The 17,614-nt window shown below is 50.4% G+C and overlaps 1 protein-coding gene across 1 annotated transcript in view; it reads left to right on the top strand.

Moving 5' to 3' along the window:
- The first annotated feature begins 2,527 nt into the window (after positions 1–2,527).
- LOC128121510 (uncharacterized) overlaps positions 2,528–17,614 on the top strand; it is a 163,958-nt gene continuing 148,871 nt past the window's right edge. Inside the window, exons 1-3 of the mRNA XM_052756251.1 lie at positions 2,528–2,545; positions 3,194–3,206; positions 3,350–3,909. Of these exons, the coding sequence (XP_052612211.1) occupies positions 2,528–2,545; positions 3,194–3,206; positions 3,350–3,909 (591 nt within the window). The remainder of the gene's footprint in view (positions 2,546–3,193; positions 3,207–3,349; positions 3,910–17,614) is intronic.

Below are 17,614 nucleotides of genomic sequence, written 5' to 3' on the forward strand. Positions count from 1 at the left end.
TTCACTCCTCTGTTCTCTGAGTGTGGACATGGTATGAGCAGCAGTGTGGATTCACTCCTCTGTTCTCTGAGTGTGGATGTGGTGTGAGCAGCAGTATGCATTCACTCCTCTGTTCTCTGAGTGTGGATGTGGTGTGAGCAGCTGTGTGCATTCACTCCTCTGTTCTCTGAGTGTGAATGTGGTGTGAGCAGCAGTATGCATTCACTCCTCTGCTCTCTGAGTGTGGATGTGGTGTGAGCAGCTGAGTGCATTCACTCCTCTGCTCTCTGAGTGTGGATGTGGTGTGAGCAGCTGTGTGCATTCACTCCTCTGCTCTCTGAGTGTGGATGCGGTGTGAGCAGCTGCCTAGAGTTCCTGCTGCCTTGCCTTTCCCACCACAGTGGACTGTACTTGAAAAGTGAGCTAAAAAACCTTTTCTTTAAGATGCTTAAAAGAAAAAAAAATACCTTAAACATCATGCACAGAGCTGGAGAGATGGCCCACCATTTAAGAGCACTGGCTGCTCTTTCAGAGGTCTTGAGTTCAATTCCCAGCACTCACATGATGGCTTACAGCCATCTATAACTGTAGTCCCATGGGGTCCGATGCCTTCCTCTGGTGTGCAAATGTACATGTAGACAAAACACCAATAACATAAAGTACATAAACAAATAAATTAAAAAAAAACAAAAAACTTAAAAAAAATCACACACAGAAATGAATTAGACTTGAAGTATATACAGCTCAGTAGATGTCTCAACAGTTAGGACAGGCATTCCTAACTGAATGAATCGTCGAGACTCACAGTGGAGTTTACACTGCCATGCTCCAACATATTTTTATGCACTTACTCATCACCAAAATGAAAAATCTACGACAGCGTTAGAACTTGGAAAGCAATTAGTTTCATATCCTCTTTCATAACTGTGGCCATTACCTGTGCTTGGGCCTTCTTCATCCCTTTATATTTGGCCTTTCTTGTTCTCTTTTCTTCATGTTATAGTGTTGTACAATATTATTATTATTATTATTATTATTATTTTGGTTTTTCAAGACAGGGTTTCTCTGTGTAGCTTTGCGCCTTTCCTGGAACTCACTCTGTAGCCCAGGCTGGCCTCGAACTCACAGAGATCCGCCTGGCTCTGCCTCCCAAGTGCTGGGATTAAAGGCGTGCGCCACCACCGCCCGGCTGTACAATATTATTTTAAGATGTGCTACATTTGTTTATGCTGTGGAACATTTGTTTAATGATGCAGAGATGTGTTGAATTCTTTTATGTTGCATTTGCTTAACTCTGTGAAGCTGTGTTACTGTGCCTGTCTAAAACACCTGATGGTCTGTCTAATAAAGAGCTGAATGGCCAATAGCAAGGCAGGAGAAAGGATAGGCGGGGCTGGCAGGCAGAGAGAATAAACAGAAAGAGAAAGGGGAGAGGGAGAACAAGGAGCAAGAAAAGAAGGGGCCAGCCACCCAGCCACACAGTCAGACAGACAGACATGGAAAAAGAAAGAAAGAATAGATATACAGAAACAGAGAAAGGTAAAAGCCCAGAGGCAAAAGGTAAACTGGGTAAGTTAGAAGAGTTGGCTAGAAACAAGTCAAGCTAAGGCCGGGGATTCATAAGAAAGAATAAGTCCCATGTGTGTGTATTTGTTTGGGAGTTGGGTGAAGGGCCCCCCACAAAGAACCAAAGAGTAAAAAAATACCAACTACTTTACACTGTGCCCACATGTACATTTGTTTCACATATATGCATATATTATTGGTTAGGTTCCTCATATGAGGGAGACTACATGTTTTTTTTTCTTTCTGAGATTATGTGACCTTGCTTAATGTTATATATTCTAAGTCCATTCATTTTCCTGCAATTTTTTAAATTTCATTTTTCCTTAGAGCTGAATAATATTCCATTTTATATACACACCAAGCTTTCATTATCCATTTATCTGTTGATTGACATCTAGATTGATTCTGTTTCTTTGCTGTAGCCAATAAAAAAAAGCCATAAACATGGGGATGCAAATAACTCTATGGAGGATATGGAGTTCTCTGGGCATATACCCAGGATTGAAGTAGCTGGATCATATGGCAGCTTTATTTTCAACTTTTGGAGAAATCTCCACACTGATTTCCACAATGGTTGTATTCATTTGCCCTCCCACCAACAATGAATAAGGGCTTTTCTCTCTTCACATCCTCTCCAACATTTCTTTTTCCTTCTCCCTCCCCTCCCCTCCCCATCCCCTTCCCTTTTCCCTTCCTCCCTCCCTCCCTCCCTCCCTCCCTCCCTCCCTCCCTCCCTCCCTCCTTCTCTCTCTCTCTCTCTCTCTCTCTCTCTCTCTCTCTCTCTCTCTCTCTCTCTCTCTCTCTCTCTTTCACTGTTTGTTTTTGAGACAGGGCTTCTTTGTGTAGCCCTGCCTATCCAGGAACTCTGTAGACCAGGCTGGCCTCAAACTCAGAGATCCACCTGCCTCTGCCTCCTGGGTACTGGGATTAGATGCGTGTGCCACCACTGCCCCCTCCAACATTCTTGTCATACCTGTTGACAATGGCCATCCTGACTGGGGTGAGCTGGTGTCTCAACAAGTGAACACTTTTAAAAATCAGTTATTGTCCATTTGTTTCTCTTTCTCTCTCCCCACCCTCCCTTCATCTGTCCTTCCTTTCCCCTCCCTCCCTCTCTCTTTCTCCCCTTCACCCCCCCCCACCCCCCCCCCCCCCCCCCCCCCGGTCTGTCTATTCAGTTCATTTGGCCATTTGTTGATTGGCAGTTTTACCTCTTTGATATTTAATTTCTGAAATTCTTTGTAAATTCTTTTGTAAATTCTGGATATTAGCCCCTTGTCTGGAGTGTGGCTGGTACAGATTTTCTCCCATTCTGTGTGCTATTTATTAACTCTGCAGATTCCTTTGCTGTAGGGAAGTTTTTATTTTCATTCGGTCTTATTGGTTGACACTTGGGGTTAGTTCTTATGTTGTTGGTGTTCTATTAAAAAAGATCTTGCTTACTCCAGTATCTTGAAGGGTATCCCCTATGTTTTCTTCTAGAAGTTTCAGTGTTTTTTTTTTCTGGTTATAAATTAAGATCTTTGATCAATTTGAATTGATTTTTGTACGAGGTGAAATATACAAATCTAATTTCACCCTCTGCAGGCAGAAATCCAGTTTTGCCAGCACCGTATGTTGCATACGCTTACCCTTTTTTTTCCTCCAGTGTATGAGCCGTGGTGAGTCCTTTGCCAATCGCTGGATGAGTGTTAAGGAATAGGAAGACGGAACTACAACTCCCAGGAAACCACTCTGCCAATCTATCGCTTTGCCCCACCCTCTGACCACGCCCCTCAAAGTCTGTCTCTATAAAAACGCGGAGCGCTCCTCCGGCGCGCAGAGCGGTGGTGGCGCAGGACGCGCCCGGTTTTCGTCGCTTTGGTGTGGACACTGCGCCTGGGCGCCTCCGGGGCTTTCCTGCCCAGCGAGCGTCCTCCCTGTGCCACCCGATCCTCGTGGACCTACAAACCCGAGGCCTATCTGGATTCGCCAGAGGGATTTTTCCTAGCGCGGACTGTGTGTTTGCGCTGGCGATGCTCACAGAAGAAAGGCTCAGAGCTGTGCGAGGAGGCAGGATGCGCCGGTCAGAGTCCTCGGGGTGGCCCTTGCCCGCAGCTCTTGGTGCCGGTCCGCTCCCGGGGACCGCGCTGCAGCCGCCCGGGAGTCCGGGCGCGTGATCTTTCCACAACCCACGCGGATCCCCGGAGCGCTGGCGGCGCTTTGGCTTTGGGCGCTGAATGGACAGGGGAGAAAGGGGTGGGGGCGCCGGATCTCCTAACATGGATTACTTGGTGCTTGTCAACTGGATTTAGAAGACCCACGACCTCGTCCCCATCATCCACGGATTGCCTTTCCACCTCCCAGCGGCTTTCCCACCTGGAGGTAAGTTTCACTGCGGTGCGGTTGTGGATTTGATTTGCCTACTCCTCCTCCCCTTGAATTGCTTTGAGGTTTCAAGATTGGAATTTTTGTTCTAGTTGACCTCTTGGGGGTCATTTTAGCAATTCTTTTGCTTCAGGTGGAACCTACTAGCTCAAATCTCTGTAGGCAGCGGCCGTTCTGGGTCATCGTCCTTCAGCCTCAGGCGTTGGTTAAGCCCTTGGTTACCCCGTGCGCGCGCGCGGGGACAGAGACTTAGCGGGAGGAAGCGCCTGCCTTCTTGGCACTTGCCTTTTCTCAGATGGTCCTTCGAGACCCTTTGCTTTGCCAGCCAGGCCTCTCTAGGCAGCTGCCATTGCACGAAGCGGGTTTCAGGGGCACAGCGTTTGAAGAAGCCACGGGGCTGGGGGTGGGGGCGGCTGGGTAGCGGTGGGGGCTCTTGGTGGATACCGCATTATTTGGAAGATTGGGCTGCTGTGGAGCTGTTGAAGGGTTGATATTAGCCACCCTGAGAGCATGCTTTCTGAATGCAAAGACGGATACATTTGGTTCAGTGTGTACACCCGCTGCCCTCGGCCTTCTTTTTGTGCAGCTTGGATCATGAAGAGGACTTTTGGCTTAGGTCTTGAGACATAATTGTAAATGAAATGACTCTATCTATACCCGATAGCTTTCTCCCCTCCTTGTCCGTTTGTGATTGCGTTGTTGTGGGGACGTTGGTACCTGTCACCGTATAGCCCGGGAGTAGGCGTTTGTTGAATGAATGACTGAGCTACCCCACCCTAAGTAACACCAGGTTCCTCTGTTTCTCTCTCTTTGGCTCTCACCCTTAATTCCAGAACCTTCTCCCTGGAGGTGGTTTCCGGGTAACACTTTTCCAGATATGGGATTCCCTCTCCCCTTCTCCACCCACCCCTGTCAGAAGTCTTTGGACTTTCTTTTGGACCATGTATATGGTGACCCATTTCCCACGCAGAACTCTCTCCAACATAGAAAACTACAAAGCCAGGGATTGACTTTGGTAAGTGCCCAGGGGTCCTGAGCTCTCATTCAGCACCTGCTCAGGGAGGGAGGGCTAGGCGGCACAGGAAAAACAAAGCATGTTTTTAGAAAGAGGAATTTTGTGAGTCCCTGATTCTTTCTGCAGAAGTTGGGTCCTGCTGCCTCTAGCTCCATCCAGATCCTTGCATACTGCCCAAGAATGGTTCCCCGGTGGCCATCCTTCCCCTGCCCGGTTCTCTGCCTCAGTCTGACCCTAGGAGAGGCACTTTGGAAACTTTCTGGATGACCACGGCGTACCTCTTCCCCACCCACTCTCCCCTTCTCTGCATTACAGGAAACCACAGAAAGCTGCAGTTGGCAGAAAACCATCCAGTTGCCGCAGTGCTGGGAACTGCACACGGTCCCCACTGCTGTCACCTGCAGTAGTCATAACTTTGTTTCCTGCTGGTGTGCCCCTCCCCCCATCAAAACTCTGTAGCACTACTGTATTCTCCTGCAACCATTTGCTTGATAATCCAGCCTACTGTTGGACACTCAGGTATTTCCAAACTTATACACAATGATCTTGTGCTGGTGGGGGACCCAAGTCTTTCTCTGCATTTGGGAAGATGTTCCTGGAGAAGTGTCTAGAAATTGTCCTTTGTAAGTCGGCCGGTTGGACATTAGAAGAGCATTTCAAGTGGAAGACATTTCGGAGAGGGCTTGGAGGCAAAGGGCGCCACCCTTCTCTTGCACAGCTTTTCTTTCAGGGAGGGGACACAAACACAGGGCTAAAATCTAAACGCGGCACCTGAGTGGAAGCTAGGCTTGCTCTGTTCCGAGGAGCCGATCAACACAGTCAGGGCAGGACAGTTGAAATTCTCCTGAAAACTGTGACGTCAGTTGCTTTGGTGGCACCAGATCCATGTGCGCTAGGCAGCAAGATTTAAAACGAACTTTTGAATTTAGCACGGACCTAGATTTGTAGGAAAGTTGCAAATACAGTCCCTCCTGCCTCCTTTCCCCACATTTGTTAACATCTGGCACACACCGTGGTGCAGCCATCAGGCACTAGGACGCCAGCAAGGATCCAGGGCTTCTGACTCCTTCACGGGCCTTGTGCGGATGGATCCCTCTCAATTATCCCATGGATGTTCCTCCTTGGGGCCAGGATCTCTTCCTAAGTTGCACAAAGCCATCTTGTAAAAATGGTTACTGAGGGGGCACAACAGGTGGGCCCGTTCCAAGGAGGCCTGAAATTCAGAGGTCCCCTCCACCTCCCATCCATGTCCACTCACCCATCTCGTCTGACAGCTACCGAACGGGATTAGAACCCTCCTCCCCAAGGACCTCTTGGGAGGCTCTGGCCCAAAATGGAAGAATCATCTCTCTGTCCCTCGCTCCACCAAACTTCCACCAGGCTTGTTGTTGAGTGAAAATTGGGTTATTACCAGATCTGTCCCAACATGTTTCTGGAGGCAGGAGATGGATAACATCCGGTGTGCGTGAGAGGAGCTGCTGAGCAACCTACTCCATGGTTGAGAAGTACATGGTGTAGCGCTTGCACGGGTGACTCACAACACAGGAGTGGCAGGTGTGTCCGGTCCCCGGCTGCAAACCTAGCTGTGGCTACATTTCCTGGTCACCCGGGCAGAGCGAAAGGCAGCCTTGTTCCCACCTGTGAAAGGATTGAGGGAGTTCTGGGTAAGGGATTCCATCTTTCCATAAGAGAGTTCTTTTTGGTGTGATGGGAGCCAGCATGAAGGACTTTGGGGTTTGGGGGTGAGGGGAGGCAACATGAAGGACTGACCAAAGGCCTTCACATACAAGAATGCATATGAGGAGAGCATTGACTCTTGACCAGCTGAAGCCACACCAAGGTCTTTTTCTCTTCCTCCAGAAATTCCCCGCCCCCCCCCCCCCCCAGCTTGCTTGCCACACTGATCTGCACCACCCAGACAGAGACTCCATGAGTCTAAGCCTTGGTCCCACAATGTGTGTAGATTAGGGCTGCCTGCTTCCAGCCCCACTCAGCTGTTTCCAGCATGGGGTGGCTGGCTGCACAGAGCACGGTTGATGTTTGCGTGAAGTTCCTTCAGCCTCCGAAGAACACACTTCTGAGGTCTGGCTACCCAGACTTGACTTTTCTGTGAGCACTCTGGACTTTCCCATCACCTGCTGTGTTTGATTGATTGATTTTTGGAGCTAGGGTCTCACTCTGTAGCCTAGGCAGACCTTGACCTTGAAACAACCCTCCTGCCTTCATTTCCCAGGTGCTTAGATTAAAGATGTGAGCCAGCACACCCAGTTCATCTTTAATTTGTAATCTGAGAAATCTCCAATCTGTAGTCACTCTTAATCCATACCGGCCCACTCCGGTGAGGGTCATCGTGGGAAGTGTTAGGGGAGAGGGGCTGGAGTGTTGTGACTAAACAGCCTTGAGATGGCTTGACCCTGGCTGTCCAAACCTGCTTTGTCTCTCTCTTCGGGGACTCATCCTTGAGCCCCACCCCCACCCCACCCAAGTAGCCACAGCTCTTCCTGGATCTACCTGGGTCCGGTTCAGACTGTCCCCTGGCCTTCCACACTCTGCCTTCAGATTGTGGCTTGCTTGAGAACGGTTGGCTTGGAGAACTTGCTTGGCAATGTCCTCACTTCTCCCGACTTAGCTCTGTTTTGATTTGTCTGGGGCTCAGGAGGCAGCTTGGTGGCCTGCCTTTCTAATACGCTCACCAGGCTATTGTACTGGAGACGCTTGAAGAGACCGGGGCTCCTGATTCTTGGCCAGCTGAAACCCAAATCCAGCCTCACCCCTGCTGAAGCTTCCTGGCCACAAAGCCCACTTGCTCTGCCTCCTCCGGGCAGCCTCTGTGGCCTCCCTTCACTTACTCCGGACTCACCTGTTTGTGTCTTTGGTTGGTACACCTTTTTTACGGAGACCTCTCAAATTCAGGTGTCTTTTGTCCTTAGTGAGACAATTGTGCTGTAGTAACAAAGGAAGTGCTTCTGTGGGTTGTAGGAATGCATTAGATCTTCAGTCCATCCTTCTCCCAGGTGTGAGGCCCTGGAAGCTTGGAAGGTGCCCCTAACTAGGAAGCTTTGCACGGGCGTGCACACAGACCACTGTGACCTCTGGTTATGAGCACACCATCCTAGTCAACATTAGTATCCTCATGGAACCAGTGCCAAATTATTTTTTTTGATGCTGGGACAGGTCCTTGCTGGTGTAGCCCAGGCTGGCCTCAAGTGCTGAGATTGTAGGCATGAGCCCCCACACCCAGCTAGCAGCCCCAACTCCCACTCTCATAGAACAAGAGGAGGGGGTTTGACCCCCTCATGATTTTTTTCCCCTTCACTTAGGCCACTGGCTAAGTACACCATGTTCAGAATCCCTCAAGCTCCTTTGCTTTCTAGACTGAGTTTGTGATGTGGCGGCGGCGGTAGGGGTGGGTGGGGGTGGGGGTCCTATACAATACCATTCCTGTTTGAGTCTATGAAAGCCCCAAAGCCCAGAGGAATCCAGCAACCTGCAAGAATGCTGAAGTAGCAAGTTTCCATCCAAGAATTCCTTCTGTACCATGAATCATCACCTTCTCCCTTATTTGGTTGTTGCTACAGGTTTTTGCATAGAAATCTTGAAGCCAGGTGCCTTTGTCTGTGGTCAGACCGAAGTGACTGGGTTTGGGGGAACGTGGAAGGGGGGCTGTGGTCTGCAACCCTGAAACTGATCAAACCCCTTCCGTCTGTGACCCCATCCAGCCCAGCAGCTTAGAAGGAGCTAATCTTTAGCATCTTTTGCATCCATTTATTTTGCCTGACAAGTGGGTCCCTGACCTCATTTAATGGGATCAGTTTCTTTTCCTTTGTTTTACCTGGACTGAGAAGCCTGGGTAGGTAAGGATGGGAGGGCTAACCTTGTCTGCCCTCCAGTTCCAGCTGGCATGCTCTGTGAGCCATCTATGGAGCATTCCCTTCCCCTAAGTGTAGACATATTTCCAGTCACACCACTGTGGGCTTCTTCCCTCGGTTAGGCTTCCAATACTGAGTGCCTGTGGATGCTTCCTTAGATACTGGTGCTGTTCCTTTGGTTCCTCTGCCCGTGGCCTTTCATGGTCTTTGGTGCCAGTGAGAAGCCAACTTGAAGATGTGACACTCTTCCACGGAGGAGGGAATCTGTCCTGCTTAACTTACAGAAACAAAGGTGTCGGAGAGAGGCTGGCTTTTGGAGGTTTCTTCTGTATTTGGAAGGCACTCACACTATTAGGTGACAATCATTGTGTCTGCAGTTGTGACTTAACTCAGTAAAAAATATCCAGCCACTATTGCGATAAAATATGCACAAGGAAAGAGTGACCGTCCTTGTCATTTTTCTGTGTACAGTTGTGGCCTTTCGTCTTGGCATTATGCAATTGTCCCCTCCCTCTGCAGATTGCATTTGTCCAGAGAATCCATATTCACCAAGCAGTAACTTCCTGTCTTCCTGGCCCTCCTATCCTGTCTGTGGCTTTGACTCTCTAGGGACATGGCAGGTGCAGTCCCATGCTAGTCACTTAGATGATGTCCTCAAGTGTATCCTTGCTATAATAACGTGTACACATTGCTTTCCTTCTCAGCTCCCAGTGTCCCCTCATTCTGCTTAGGCAGATATCCGCCTTTTTGCCACGAATAATGCTGTTATGATTCTGGCTATGTAGATATTCATCTCGGTTCCCAAGTCAGTCCTTCGGGTCTGTAAGCAAAAGTGGAATTACTGGATCGTGTCGTGATTTCATGTTTAATTTTTTTTTCAAGATCTCCCCTGCCTTCCCCTGCAGCTGCACCCTTCAGGCTTTGCTAGCGACAGTGCACACTTTCCTGCCCACACTTGTATTCCCCTTTCTCGTTCCTTCCCTCCCTCCCTTCCTCCCTCCCTCCGACCCTCCCATGCTCTGGGCCTTGTAGCCTTGAGGAAGCAACCTCCATTAAGAGCTAACTTCCCTAGGGAACCCAGGGACAGTAGAGTTGCCAGGGGTAGCCCCCAGCTCTGAGGGCACTGCAATTGTCCCTTTCTGATGGAGAAGCTAGGTGGCCTTGTGTACTCCTGAGGTCTTATTAGAGCTGGCTTTCTAGTGCTTTTGTGCCCATGTCCCATCTGACACCACCAGCCTGGTGACACAGTCAGGTGGCATCACATCTGACAGAGAAGGGCCTTCAGGCACAGTAAGTGCAGCCAGGGCCTTTGGCCTAGACCCATTGATCCGAACCCCTAACTCAGCAAACGTGGGAAAGGGAGGTGTTTTCAAAGCGTTTGGTGTGGAGATGTGGGCTTAGGAGGGTGGAAATTTGTCTCACTCTTTGAGGGGAGGCGCGACTCTGGGGTGAGTCTTCTCACCCTGCTTGTCCTACAGCTTCACATTTTCACATAGGGACATTGCTGCGAGTGAGCGTTTTTATTTGTTTTTTATTAGCCAGTCCTTTCCTATACAGTTGAGTGATTTAAAGGATGGGTTTAAGCCCTATAGGGAGAAGTCAGATTTTGCGGTAGATCCTGTGGAGAGCCAGGATCATGGCTGGGTTCAGGTGGCCCCATTTCTTCTAGTGTTTTCCAACGTGAGCCCCAAAGGCTCCATCTGTTCTGGTTGTGACTGGATATCCCACACCTGCGTCCCCCGCTCCAGGTGGGATCAGGCATCTTCAGTGAGTAGCATTATTAGTACTGGGGGACAGTGGGGGACAGGCTGTGCTTATTTGCCGGGTTTCCTAGCTCTCTGTGCTTCCTCCCTTGTGGCGAGAGGGAGGGAGGGACATGGCCTTGTGTCCCTGGAGCCACCGTAGATGCTGTTCTTTGCCATTTAAAGTTTTTAAACATTTTTTTTTCACTTTTAGAATTAAGCATCAAGAAGTAGGAGCTGCTTCCCTGAAGCCACTTGGGGGTGATGGAAGGAGCAGCCGTGCCTCAGGGTTTACTTCCCTTAGCAGGGGAGCAGATGGCTCCCCGTGACCTCTTCCAAGGGTGAACTCTGCCCATGACCTCTCCTTTAGGCTATACTTGTTTAGGCATTCAGCTGAGTCTCAGGGAACCTGTGGTTGCTGGCAAGCCCACCTGGGAGTTCAGGTATTTGGAGTTTTAATTAGATTTCTGAGTGGAAACCAGGGATGTGGTTAACCAGAGACCTGAGCTGGTCCCGGCTTCTCACTGCACCCTGACCACCAGGCTGTTTGGGCCTTTCCAGGGCTGGTTGTTCTCATTCCTGAAGTACCTTTCCTATATCCTGGCCCTCCCTTCTCCTCATTGTTGTGTTGGATCTGGCTCCTCATGCCTCTTTCCAAACCCTTTCTCTAGGCCCTCGTCTCCACAGCAACGTGTCTGCTTATAGGTAACAGTTTGGAAAAGATGTACCTGTGGCTGCATGTGTGGTTCACTGGTCACGCCGGCCATTTGATGGTGTCACTTGATCTTGTTAGCTGGACTCAGCCCATGTCCTTTAACTGTATCATTGTGTTGTGGGTCAGTCCATTACCCCTTTTCAGGAGGTATCACTGCCAAAGGCCCTGGCTGCACTTACTGTGCCTGAAGGCTCTTCTCTGTCAGATGTGGTGACACCTGACTGTATCACCAGGCTGGTGGTGATGTCAGATGGGTCCTAACAGGAAGAAGAATGAGCCAGGTTTCCATCTTTGAGGATGGAGCTGTGGTTCAACACAGTGTCCTGCCCACCCCATCCCCATCGTTTATATGGAGGGCTATATCAGTTTTGCTAGGCCTCTAGGCTCAAGTCCTCATTTATAAAGGGAGTGTGTTTACCTTGGTAACTGGCTTTTAGTTGCAGGTTTCAGAGAAACTGGCTTGACCCAGCTTAAAACAACCTTAGGTTTCAAATAACTGAGGGGTTTGGGGCTGTACTTTGGGGGTATTTATTGGTTTCCTCCCCCCTGATTCTTCACATCATCTCTAGCCACCTTCCTCCTTAAGTTTGCTTCCTAGGATTCTGAAAACGGAAGCACAGCTCCTAGGAAGCAGAAGGAGATGTGGGGCGATGCCCTTCAACACTTGATGTGAATAACTTGGGCAGCTGGGCTCACCTGGGTGTGTGTTTCCTTTTGGGCAAGGAGCTTGGGTTTGCTTGTTGTGAACCTGGTGCCTAAGGGGGTTCTGAGGCACGCTGATGCCCACAGAAAGCTGGCAGAAGGACAGCACCTTCCTCCTCTACCTCCGTGAACCCAAGAGTCTGTTTTTGTTGTTGTTTTCTTATTAGTCTTTCCCTCCTGTACCCAGGTCGGACGACCGATTTCCTCGGCAGGATCACTATGGATCTCCAGCAGAGTTTCCTCTGGCTTCGCCCTGCCCAGGCATAGTTCATCTTTCAGGTCCTAATGCATGCGCTTGTGCTCCACCTCCCCAGCGCAGCGGCAGAGTGTCGGGATTACACCGAGAGTGTGTTTTTGTATGAAGACCTTGCCATGCTCCACCATGGAGCCAGGAGTTTGGCTCTTGGGTTGCCAAATCCAGCCCCACCTTGGGTCGCTTGTGACTGGCTTCCTGTTCCTCCACACAGTTGTCATAGAGGAGCAACCGGATGCTGTGAATGGCACCTCTTACCTGGGATTTCCTCAAAGAAAAGAAACCAGTTCCCTAACTCAGAGCATCCTCAGGCCCATGCTATTATTCCCCATGTCCCTCCAGGGAGATGCATTCTGTCCTTTTCTGGCATTCACAGCCCGCCGCCAGGAGCTGGGGGCAATGGATTTGGGCAGACTTCTTGCCAGACTCGTGTGTTTGGCAGCCTGCAGGGAAGGCGAGAGCCCAGGGAAGCCAGACATGGAGTCAGCGCAGGAGTCGCTGCACAAGTGGCCGTATTGAGATGGCTCTTTTTTGTTCACACATTCATGTGCCAACTTGGAAGGAGATCTCCCGGGTGCTCTGAGTGAGAGAGGTAGCTTTGATCTCCAGGCTGTGGAGCTGAGGCGGGGCGGGGGGGGGGGGTTGCGGGGGGGGGATGGGGTGAGGGGGGAGATACTCGGTATTGCTTGCTTTGTCTGCCTACTATACAGGTAGGCTTTGAGGAGCTGTGACTCATGCTCATGGGTTGTGTGAGCCCTTGAAGAAAGCTATGCAGCCCTGGCAGGTGCGGCCAGCTGTCCTTATTTACCACGGTGGGGCGGGGGGGGGGGGGGATCTCACCCTCACAGATAGGTTATTTCTGTCTTGAGTAGGCTTGCTTTGTTAGGGAGTGGAGGGGAGAAGAAGGGGTAATTCTTATGTGTTGAAGGGGTCCAGGAGGAAAGCAAGTTACTGTTGCTGGGGTTGTTCCATTTATTTACCAGATGAGGAAATTGAGGCTGGCTCCTGGAGCTGATGTCACTCATCTGGAGTCACCAGAATGGTCAGGGACGAAGCCTCGAGCTGAAAACTTGTAAGTGTGTTTCCTTTGGGAAGTTCTAGAAGTCACAGATCAAATGGATTGCATCCTGCGTCTATGGCTGTCATTTGTCCTTCACCTCTGTCTTCTAGTAAGCTACTGTCTAGAACCCTCTTCCCTTCTCCCTCTCAGAGTTCTCTGGAAGTAGATTCTCTCCTCTGTAGATGAGACAGTATGGCCAGCATCATTAGCACCCAAACCACAAGGTTCTTTACTGGAGTCTGCCCCATAAGGAACTCTCATCCAGCACCCCAGAGGTCCAGGCATTCCCCTCACTGCTACTCCTTCCGTTTGCCACCCTCATATCCCGCCCTGGTGACATCAGGTTTGGAAAACTATCAGTAAATGCATAGCATTTCCCAGCTCTTGGAGTCTGGACTGGATGTAGACAGGTATGTCTTCAGAACTAGTACCTTCCCCCAATGCTGTCCTGTCGCTCTTTGCCTTAGACAGTGCACATGCCCCAAAGCATGCCTCAGCATCATCATGGATTTCTCATGGATTTCACTGTGGACACCCAGTAAATGATGCTGAAGACTGGGCTTGTTGAGTTGAATTCTATCCCCTTTAGCATTTGTAATGGTTGGCATTTAGAGCGATGATCCTGGGAGCAGGGAGGGATGTCCCAGCATCCTCCATTACGAAGGCTTGTGAGGATGGGTTGTATGTTGCCGCAGGATGATGAGAAAGTAGATGGACCCATTGTGAATGGCTTCTCATCCTCAGTTCACCCCGACAGTGGTGTGCTGTTTGTCCTGGAACTCAAAGCTTAACTTGCAGGGCGGATGGATCCCTTGCTGGGCTCTCTCTTTGGATGCTATGCCTGGAACTAAGGAGAGTGGGCCAGCATCACCTTCGGATGGGGTGCGGAGACGTCCTCCCTCGCCTGAGATGCACCCCATCCTGCCATCGTGCACCAGGTCTTTTTCATGGAGTACTCTTTGACGGACAGGATTGGGAGGATGGAGGAGCGAAGCCCCTGTGTGACCTTGAGGTTGAGGGAGATGGGGGTTGACGTATGCATCATTCATTGGAGTAGGTGCACTTCAATCCTTCCTTCTGCTTATTACAAATATTTAGACTGTGGTACACGCACGCACGCACGCACGCACGCACGCACGCACGCACGCACATGGAGGTCAGAGGACAACTTTCAGGAGTCTCCTCTCCTTCCACCTTGCTTTTGAGGCAGGATCTCTCTTTTTCTGCCACTGCACTGCTTGTGTGAGCTTCCGTCTCATCTTCCTGTCTCTGTACCCCATCTTACCGTAGGAGTGTTGGGGTGATAGATGTGCACCACAGCATCTGGCTTTTTAAGTGGGTCCTAGGGATCAAACTCCAGTTCCCAGACTTGATCAGCTAGTGCTTTTACCAGGGAACCATCTCCCCGACACCTCCCACCCAGCTGAACCATCTCCCCAACACTGCCAGCTGAACCATCTCCCTGATACCCCTACCCAGCTGAACTATCTCCCTGACACCTCCCACCCAGATGAACCATCTCCCCAACACCGCCAGCTGAACCATCTCCCCAACACCCTCAGATGAACAAGCTCCCCAACATGCCCCCCACCCCCAACCTTAAAGCCTGGGATTTAGATGAAAAAGTCATCCCCATGTTTCTATCTTTTTGGACTGGGGTCCTTCTGTGCTCTCGTGTGGCTGGATTGAACTGGGGAAGAAAGTTTCCATTTTCTAACTAGAAGGCCCGATTCCCTTAGGGGTTTTTCTCTAGGAAGTGTAAAATTTGGGCTGTGGTTTCCATGGGCTTATGTGAGATGACTTCCATAAAGGCAGAGTGTAGACTTCTGTATGTGAGGTGGGTAGGATGACTGGCCAGCCTAGGAATGTGTTGGCTTGAGCAGCAGGGTTGAGATGTGGGGAGGAGGCTGTGCGGTAGCCTGTAGCTCTTACAGCCTGGGGTCTGCAATGGCTGGTGTCAGCCATTATACCTTCCCTGGGTCTCTTCTGGGTTCCATTGACTGGGCTTGATCTCGGCCTACTATACCCCAGGTCTCTCCTGGGCGGTGTCTTCCTCCTCTCCTTGGTCCCCTCTCCCATTGCACTCAGTGATTCTCAGCAGTAAGGTGAACTAGCAGCCTGTATTTTCATCCAAGGAACAGAATGAACTTCACCCACGGGTTCAGCACTCACTGTATTTTTGCCAGGTTTTCTTCTGCACCCAATACTTCTCTTCTTGAGCTTCTGAGGTGCTGTTGTTTGGTAGCCCTGTGTACCACCACCACTACCGTCTCATACGCCTTGGCTCCTCTCTTCAGTGGAAGCCCGGGGACGTGTTCTCTGATTTCACGACTGCTGGCCTGATGCCACCCTCAGGTCAACCTAAAGCTCTTCAAGGTAAACCAGTAGGTAAGAGGCCCACGGTGTTCTGATGTTGGGCTGGTGCCTGGCTGTGGCTAAGGTGGGAGCTGGGACGGGGGTGGGAGTGTTCTGAATCCTCATCCTACTGCAAAAGCGGCTCCATTGTGCTTCCCAAACGTGTTGCTGGTCTCCGGGGGGAGGGGGGGGGGGTGATCCCAGGCTCATCAGGCTGCTTCTGTCTTCCATGTTTGTTTCTATCCGCAAAGTCCTGGTCAGTCCTTGTCACGCCCTTGTCACTCGTTGTGAGACTTGTGACACATCACAGCATAAGCGAGGGTCCCATTATCCTCTCAGAGTACCTGGTGACTCTGCCTCGTTGGTTAGTCTGATGACGACATCTCTGAAGCAGACGGCCACGAACAAGGCAGGGAAGGAGGGAGGGTTGCCGGGGCTGTTCCCAGTGGAAAGACCACTCCCAGCCGTTCCAGGGAGACCCCTCACTTCTTTGGAGATGTGCACAGTCAAATAAATGGAGTCAAAATACAAAGCAGCCTCACCCGACAATCTTTCTAACATATCTGGGGTAGTCTGGGATGGCTTTTTTTAAAAAATGGCGACCTTGTACCAAACCAATTGAGAAGCACAGGGATGACTCTTCCCTAAGATTTGGCAGAACACTATTTGGGGGGTACCGTGTCCACCCTTTTCCTGGGCGGGCAGATATTTGGACTCTCAGGCCTCTGGAGGATGGATGTTTAGGACAAGAAAACCAAGGTCCTCCTCCTGGTAAGAAAGATTCTTTCTGGTGTGCCGGTCTCACATCCTGGATTTGGGAGGCAGGTCTTGCACTGACAGACCCAGATGCCAGTAGAATTCTGCTCTGTGGGGGCTGTTAAGGCCCAGCCATTCAGTTGCTCCTGAGGCATAGAGAGGCCTTGTTACAGCCTGGATTGTTCTGGCCATGAGAAGTACTGCCACCGCCCCCCTCCTTTTCCTCTAACTTCCCTCCCCTCCCCTTAGGAAAAAAATCCCCCCCCCTTCAGCATCCCTGTCTTTAAGAATTCCCTCCATTGTAGCCCTGGGACAGAGACCCTTCTGTGAGCGTGCTGGAGGCCTGTCCTGGGGACACCCCGCCCCCCCTATTAAAAGACCATTGGAACAAGCTCCCCATTCTCCTCTGGAGAGGGTCCCTCTGTCCCAGGCCAAGGGACTCTTAAGGGAACGCTTATCCTGGGACATTCAGTTTACAAAGACTCCTGCAATGTCAGATAAACTCACTCAGCCAGCATGGGGAGGGGGACAGGAGAAGGACAAAACCCCTTTTATTTTCACCCCTGCAGGGAGACCAATAAAGACTTTGTGCTGGAGAGAGCCGGGGTCTGAGCAAACAGAAGAAGGGGGTCTGCGCGGGCTTTGATGGGAAGAGCTGGGTGGGTCATTATCATTGCCGTTTGGGGCCGGCTTGGCATGGGATGGTCAATTGCAGCTTTCTCATCAGGTATCTGATCCTGATCCTAAAGTGCTCCCTCCCCCCTCTCTGGGAAACCAAAAAGACCTTTGGCAAGTTGTCCTTACTGGCCAGGGACAGGGGAGAAATCCCTAGGTGGGGTGGTTTTATTTTGATTTTTCCCCCCATTATTTGGATAGGGAAAACCTTCCAGTTCAGTAGACTGGCCACCAGCTGTGTGTGTATTTTAGAAGATTCATGGTCTTGGGGACTTTGGATGGCTCAGTATTGGTGTGGGTGACCATCTATGAGTGCCGTGTGTGTGTGTGTGTGTGTGTGTGTGTGTGTGTGTGTGTGTGTGTGTGTCCCTCACTATTTGGAGTAGACTTGGCTGTGTTATGGCACAATGATTTCCCTCAGTTATGTAAACTAAAAAGTCCTACAACTAGCCATTTTCAAGAGAAGGGCATCCAATGAATGTGGCTGAACATCTACGGAGAGAGCAACTGGGTCCTGTGAACAGCTTACTGAATCTTCCTTCATTGATGAGATAGTCATA

Source organism: Peromyscus californicus, unplaced genomic scaffold (assembly GCF_007827085.1).
Source record: "Peromyscus californicus insignis strain IS unplaced genomic scaffold, ASM782708v3 Scaffold_3__1_contigs__length_106647218, whole genome shotgun sequence".
Classification (NCBI taxonomy): domain Eukaryota; kingdom Metazoa; phylum Chordata; class Mammalia; order Rodentia; family Cricetidae; genus Peromyscus; species Peromyscus californicus.